Raw genomic sequence first — 7,033 nt, forward strand, 5'->3', positions numbered from 1 at the left:
CCCCCCCCCCCCCGCCCCCCAGGAGAGCGCCTGCTCCAAGCCGGACGACGACATTCTAGACATCCCGCTGGACGATCCGGGTGCCAACGCGGCCGCTGCCAAAATCCAGGCGAGTTTCCGGGGCCACATGGCGCGGAAGAAGATAAAGAGCGGAGAGCGCGGCCGGAAGGGCCCGGGCCCCGGGGGTCCTGGCGGAGCTGGGGGCGCCCGGGGAGGCGCGGGCGGCGGCCCCAGCGGAGACTAGGCCAGGTGAGGCGGGCCGCAGGCTCTCCTTCCCGACCCCGGACCCCTTCCTCCGAAGGAGCAAGGAAGACTAAGGGCGGCTGGGGGGTGGAGAGGGGTGTGGAAGGAGTCAAGGATGGGGACCTAGAAATCTGAGACGTGCGGGGGGTGGGAGGAGGCCGAGGTTGCCGCGGGTTGGAGCGCTCACCTGTTTCTCTCTCTCCACCCGGCCTGCTGCCCCGCCCCGGACCAAAGAACTGAGCATTTTCGAAGGTAATGAATACGACTCCTAAGCAGCGGGGTGGGACCCCTGAGTGGGAGGAAAGGACCAAATCCCCAGCCCTTCCCTCCGCCCGCCCTCACCTCCTCCCAGCCAGGGAAAATGCACCTGCGCCTGCAGGCTTTCTGACACTTGGAGACGCCTGAGACTGCGACCGGGACGCACCTGGACCGACACAGATACCCAGTCACCCGCGTCTGACCAGCCCGGCCGGGGGCCATAAACACCCAGCGTCTCACACGTACCGGCCGCGGGCTCATTTCAGCTCAGTGACTCCGGGTGGGCAGTTCCGGGTGACCGGGGCTCCCTGGTGCTCCCCACCCTGGTTCCTGGTTCAGGAAGGAGAGGGGAGAGGAGGTACTGGGAGAGGGCAGGTGCTCAGACCTTCTCTCTCCTCAGTTCCCGAAGAGAGATGGATGCCACGTCCCCTTCGCAGTGACGAGACTTCCCTGCCGTGTTTGTGATCCTCTCCTTCCCACCAACCTGCCAGCTTCAGGAGCCCTCTCTGCGTCCTCAGAGACTCCCTCACCGAGGCAGACTCCGTCGAGGACTCACTAAGGCCGTGCCCTTTTAGTTAGTTCTCCAGTCTAGTATGGTCCCCGTTCGCCCTTCCTTCGACCCTAACCCCAATCTCCGCGCTCCCAAATCTTCCTTCTTTAGCTTCTCGCCCACCTCTCCCCGCACCCAGCATGCTGCTCTGCCTCCGCAGCCTCGGTGCGCTTCCCTTCGCGCTCTGCGGAGGGCGCCCTAAGCGTTGCCCAAAAACACTCCAAAAAAAAAGTCCTTTCGATCTCTGCGCGGCTAAAGGGGGCGCCGTGCCTCTCTGCGCTGTTCACGTCCCAGCTTAGTCCCAGAACTTTGGATAGGGGAGGAGGGTTTTTATGGTGTCGGATACCCCTTGCTGTGATCGGAAGTCCCCATTTCACACCCCAACCCCACACCTGCCTGTAATCTGCCCTCCCCTCTCCCCAGCGCACCCCGAGAGCCGCCTCTCCAGCTCTCTGCTTGTTTCTGCAAAGGCCGAGTGTGGGGGAGGCTCGGTAGGAGGAGTCTTCCGCGGCCCCGCCCCTGCTCCTGCTGGCCCCGCCCCCACGGGCTCCTGGGGCTGTGGCCGGGGAGGGTTTTTATCTCCGTGTGTGCATGTGACCGTGCTGGGTTGGAATGTGAACAATAAAGAGGAATGTCCAAGTGTTCAGAGGGTGCCAGTGGGGAGGGAGTTTGGGTGCACAAGGCCACCGTTCGAAATTTTGAACACTCTCCTTTGACCGAACCAAAAAGTGGAGGTGGAGAGGGGGAAGGGAGAAGAGGAACCTAGGTTAGAACGTACCTTCGGAACCAACCAGACTTCCCGCCTACAGCGTCCCCTCTGGGACTTCAAGCCCGCTCCTTCCCTTACCGGTAACACTCTCTGGGCCGCCTAGAGGAATCTGCTATACCGGCAGAAAGAAGGAGACAATATGGTACCCAAAGGCTTTAATTCTTGATATTCCCCCTCAGGGATCGGGAGAGAAATCAGACAAGCATAGGGAGCTTAGACTTGGTGGTCGCCACAGTGCTGGCAGACGGGGGCCTCTCCAGGAGCCCATTGTTAGAATCGGCCCTCACAGAAGTTTGCTCAGAAATCCCAGGTGCGGTGGCATCCTCCCTGATAAACATAGGCAATTCTTAGTGAAGGCTGGAAGCATCCCTCAAGAGCACCATCATCCTCTAACCCAGGGACTTCTAATTTTCACTCTGCATAGGAATCATGGTGGAACTTTGGTTGAAATGAAGATTTCAGGCCCCATCACCCCAACACACACACACACACACACACACACACACACACACACACATACATACACACACACACACACACATTCTGCTTCAGGAGGAATAGGAAGTGGCTTGAATCTGAATGTTTAACAAGCTCCTGGTGACTTCCGTTCGAGTAATCTGAGGACCACACTTGGAGAAATATTGCTCTGATCCCTATTCTGGACCCCATGACTGACAGCTGAAGTTGATGACAGGAGGCTTTTGCCCCTCCTTTCCTTACTGCCCCCCACACAAGAACTAAACTCAGCTGAGTGTTCAGGACAAACAACTCGTGGCCTCCACATCCTGTCGATGTATATAAAAGGCCTTAAGTAGTGAAAAGTAAAAATTTTTCTAAGTGTGAGGAGGTGAGGGCGGCTCATGAACCAAGCCCTCCACCCTGCATGCTTTGCTCACACGCTCAACTACGCGGGCTGTACTGCCACTCCTACCACAAAAGCCCAGGGCTGAGCAGCACCCCGTGCCCTGACCGCCCCCCCCAAAGGTGTCAGAGTTTGAGGGCTGAAGTCACCAACTCTTTTTTTTTTTTTTTTTTTGGCGGCACGCGGGTCTCTCACTGCCGTGGCCTCTCCCGTTGTGGAGCACAGGCTCCGGATGTGCAGGCTCAGCCCCCATGGCTCACGGGCCCAGCCGCTCCGCGGCATGTGGGATCCCTGAAGTTACCAACTCTTAACCCAAGCCCTTTCTTCCCACTCTGCACTGGCCCTCAGCCCTCCTGCTCACCGTAGGTCACTACCCCCGTATGTCTCCTTGGGCTTCTGCCTCCTGTCTTTCTGGAACCTTATCAGGCAGAACACAGCAACTGACAGGAACAGCACGCCCAGCAGCACCCCGATCACAGCGCCGGCCACTCGGCCTTTGGAAGGCTCTAGGAGACACAGGATCCTCAGAGCTGCAGACCTTCCTTGGTGCCTCAGAAAGCTTCATGCAGACCCCCAACCCAGGCCTGCCAGCCCAGCCTTTGCCCAGCATCCCCTACCAGTCACAGAGAGGGTCAGCTCACAGGATGCACTGCCCATCTGGTTGGTGGCCACACAGCGGTAGGTGCCCGAGGAAGCCAGGGAGAGATTGGTGAGAATGAGCCGGCCGGACACCTCATCTAGAGGGTAAAGAGGAAGTGTTCCATCATTCATTCAACTCACAGTGAGCTATACTATGACAAAAGCATATTTCATTTCATCTTATAATAATCCTGTCAGGAAGGGACTAACCTCATTCTATTAGTGGGGAAACTGGCTCAGAGAAGGAAAGCAATTGTCCAAGGTGACCCAGAGAGGAAGTGTCAAAACCATTGCAACTTCTGTGCTCTTCCCACACTACACAGCTGCCTTTTCAGGGAAGGGGGAGACAGCACACACATGAAGGGTTCAGAAACCTCAGTGGAATCGGGGTGGGGTGTCTACTGGCTGATGTCAGGTTCTTGGTTGGGGGAAAAGGGCTTGATTGCTGGAAACTGTGCCCTCTGGGTGGCTCTAAGCTGACCCAAATGCTCTTCTAAGCAGCTTACCTTCCCTTTAGAAGGAAGAGCACACATCGGGAGGTGATCTGGGGGGCTCTCCGGATTGATAAAGGGGCTTGCTGGGGCTGGGAGGAGCGCCAGGGCACTGGAGCCAGCATGAGGAGGCTGGGAAGCCAAGGCGCTTAGACAGTCACGTGGTTCCTTGAAGAAACTGGCTAAATGATTCAAGCCAGTCCATGCTACTCTGCCTCAGCTTCCTCTCTAGGAAGTTTGGAAATCATTCATGACCCTCAAGAAATCTAAAAGGAATCCCGACCCCCAAAATAGGCAAGTGGGAAGCACAGAATGCCCCTGCCTTCCACTCTCTTCCAGGATATCAGAAGTACATCTAGCTTGAGTAATGCTCCAGGGACCACACAGCCACAGACTGTACAGGAAGACAGGAGGGAACGATAACAGAAGCCAGGAAAGAAGCAGGGGAAAGGTATAGCAGTGTGTCTCATACCTGCAAAGCTTGGAACTTGTACTGGGGGCGTGTGGAGTTTAGAGGTCAGATTTGCCCAGGTTCTGAGTCCCTTCTTCCTTAAAGAAGGTGGTGTGGGCCCTCACCTTGTACCATGCTGCCGGGAGGTGGTGTAGGAGAAGATCCAAGGCGGATCCAGTTGTACACTGGCCTGGGGGCTCCCTCGGAAGAGCTGCATCTCAATGCAGCAGAGCCCCCCACGGAGGTTTGACCGCTCTGACTGCACGAGGGGCTATTGGGAGGCACTGCAAAAATCACAGGAAGTACCTTAGCCATCTTCCAACCCCACCCCCATGAAGTGCTAGGTCTCCTGCTTCAATACCTCCTACCACGTAGCGGTCCACCTCTATTCACATACCACTGCATCCCAGGGAAATGATTTCCACTATTGGAAATTCTGATTGTTAGAAAATTCGTCTTCATGTTGAACCAAAATCTGTGTTAGTATAATATCCCAGTTGGTCCCAATACCTGCCCTCTGGGCCCACAAAGAGAAATGAAAAGAACTCTGCTCCCCAGGACAGCCCTTCAGATATTTGAATGCAGCTGTCATACACCACCTCCTGTCTTCTCTCTTCCATCTAAACATCTCCAGCCCCTTTAATAGCTTCTTCCGTTTGCTCATCTCCAAGCAGGCTCTAGTTTGGGGTGAGATGGGTGCTCTGAACACAAAGTTAGTGCTTAGTGATAGGGGCCCTTTTTCCTTTAATGGGCACTCCCCCTCTCTGCTACCGACCTAGAGAGGGGCAGAAACCTAGCTACAAATGGGAGGTTCCCCCAAAGCTGGAGCCGTTGGGGGCATGACTCAGATCCCTATCTGTGGGAAGGGCTTTCTCTCGAACCCTCACTAGCGACTGAGGGAGGAGGCGTTCTTTGTGGAGGGTGGGGCAGGGGTAGGATTGGAGGATTTGGGGAAGGAGGCATTTTCCTTCGGGGTCCCCAGTGCAGTTGTGCCCTTGGGCTGCAAATCAGGAGAGGGGAGGATTTAGCAGGGCCAGTGCAATCTTTCAGGTTATGTGGGTGGCTGGTGGGTCCCCAGCCTGCCTCACCCAGCACAGTAAGGTTGATTAACCCCAACCCATTGGTGTAGAAATCTGGCGGGTTGTTAACATGGCAGAGGTAGGTTCCAGTGTCCGAGGGGTGGACATCAGTCAGTTTCAGGGTGGCCACTCCTCCTGTGGGGGGGTTCTGAAGCAGGCTGGCCCTCTCTGCCTTAGAACCAGTTGGATACAGCTGGCCATTGGTAAAGTACAGGATCTGGAGAGAAGCAGAAGACACATATGTGCTTTTTGCCACCTGGCGTCAACTCTGTAGTCCTTCAACGCGGGTATTAGAAGCCCCTCCCTTATGGCAGCCAGAACCAGGGAGGTCTATCTGTCGCCAAATACCATCCCTTCCCAGGTGCTGAATGAACTAGAGTCATTGCTTTCCGCTAAGCATGCTCTCAGTCTGGGGGGAGGGGAAGCAAATATTCCCGGAGGGGGCAGCATTTTTATCCTGCTTTTAATCACAACAGCTTAGCTTTGGTGGGTTTATGAACTGACACTGGAGCGGCACTAACGTACAGGGGTTGCATGGAGGAACTCGGGGAGGCGGTTGGATACACAGGGCTGTATGTGTGATATAGCCTCACGGAGACTGCGTTCCTAAGAAGATCTAGAAAGATCTTTTTCATCCAAGCATACTGATCCACAAATGCGCGCTCTCCGACCCCCTCGCCCTCATCGCTGGGAGGGTCCCCTGTTCCTCCCTCTCCTGGCCAAGCCCGCCAAAGGCAGGAGGGCCCCCCATTCCACGCGGGTGCCCTCAGCTCACGGGTTGCGACGAGGAGACGGGCCTCCCAGGCTGCACGAAGCTCCACTCCAGGGCGAAGTTGTCTCCCACCGATGTGCTGTAGCTGCACGTCAGCTCGGCGGTCTTGCCCACCGGCGCGCTCAGGGGCTCGGTGGGCACCTTCACCTCCACGGACAGCCCGGGGGCTGGAGTGGCCGAGAGGCCGGCGGGAGAAGCGTTCAGGTGACGCGGCCGGGGTGCCCTTCTTCCCCTGGGGCGCAACTCCCTCCGCTCCATCCCTCCCTTCCTGAAGCCTGAGGTTTCCAGGAGGGAGGAGCCCGCACACCACCGGCTCTTTGGGTGAAAGGACCTGAAAGGGCCAAGACTGGGCCCGGTCTGAGGGTGTGCTTGTCGGGGAAAGGAAAACAAAAGTCGGGTGGTGGTTACACCCTCCCGAGAGGCCCAACTTGTCTGCTGGCCCAGCGGCCTCCTCTGTCCTCCACCCTCCCAGCGGCCTTCGACGTCTTCTCCCGGGCTCTGGCCCCGCCCCCTCCCACCGCCGTCCGCCGGCCCCCTCCTTACCACTCAAGCAGACCCAGCCCAGCAGGGCTCCGCAGAGGAAGGGCCCCTGGAGCCAGGCCATGGCCGCGTCCTGCCGGCTCTTGGTCCGTCTGGGTGTCTGGCTCTGGGAGAAGGTAGCGAGTGCCCACAGGGCAGCCTCCTGGTGCCGGGCCCCAGCGAGACTGGCTATCTCAGAGCAAACAAGGGGAGAGGCCTGGCCCTCAGGTAAGGAAGTGCTCCTCCCTCCTCCAGGCCCCAGTACAGGAATCATTCTAGCCCTACTCCCTTCTTTTGTCCCCTTCCCCCCAATTTCTGAGGCAGTCAGGCCCTGGGGAAAGGGCTGGGCCTGGGGTGGGCACCTCAGGACAGGAGAGAGATCAGAACTGGTTCTCTGTAG

General features: G+C 57.4%; 2 protein-coding genes across 2 annotated transcripts in view; one reads left to right on the forward strand and one right to left on the reverse strand.

Moving 5' to 3' along the window:
- The window catches only part of NRGN (neurogranin), a 7,333-nt gene extending 6,051 nt beyond the window's left edge, over positions 1 to 1,282 (forward strand). Inside the window, exons 2-4 of the mRNA XM_007463585.1 lie at positions 23 to 249; positions 478 to 495; positions 902 to 1,282. Of these exons, the coding sequence (XP_007463647.1) occupies positions 23 to 244 (222 nt within the window). The 3' untranslated portion in view covers positions 245 to 249; positions 478 to 495; positions 902 to 1,282. The remainder of the gene's footprint in view (positions 1 to 22; positions 250 to 477; positions 496 to 901) is intronic.
- Positions 1,283 to 1,960: 678 nt separating this feature from the next.
- On the reverse strand, positions 1,961 to 6,718 carry VSIG2 (V-set and immunoglobulin domain containing 2). Its single transcript, XM_007463586.1, has 7 exons — positions 6,658 to 6,718; positions 6,118 to 6,281; positions 5,352 to 5,559; positions 4,389 to 4,547; positions 3,300 to 3,419; positions 3,044 to 3,188; positions 1,961 to 2,147 (listed from the first exon to the last, which is right to left on the reverse strand). Exons 1-7 carry the CDS (start codon positions 6,716 to 6,718, stop codon positions 2,015 to 2,017), a joined length of 990 nt encoding a protein of 329 aa, XP_007463648.1. The 3' UTR covers positions 1,961 to 2,014.
- Positions 6,719 to 7,033: the final 315 nt, after the last annotated feature.

The sequence above is a fragment of the Lipotes vexillifer genome, unplaced genomic scaffold (assembly GCF_000442215.2).
Source record: "Lipotes vexillifer unplaced genomic scaffold, Lipotes_vexillifer_v1.1 scaffold442, whole genome shotgun sequence".
In the NCBI taxonomy this organism is placed as follows: Eukaryota; Metazoa; Chordata; class Mammalia; order Artiodactyla; family Lipotidae; genus Lipotes; species Lipotes vexillifer.

What these genes read in the sequence shown, in the direction of transcription:
- VSIG2 (XM_007463586.1), bottom strand. Translation starts at nt 6,718, where the DNA reads ATGGCCTGGCTCCAGGGGCCCTTCCTCTGCGGAGCCCTGCTGGGCTGG. An exon ending in CCGTCTCCTCGTCGCAACCC is followed by an intron (nt 5,560 to 6,117) that starts GTGAGCTGAGGG and finishes GCTTCTCTCCAG; the next exon opens with ATCCTGTACTTTACCAATGG. An exon ending in TACGGGGGTAGTGACCTACG is followed by an intron (nt 2,148 to 3,043) that starts GTGAGCAGGAGG and finishes TATGTTTATCAG; the next exon opens with GGAGGATGCCACCGCACCTG.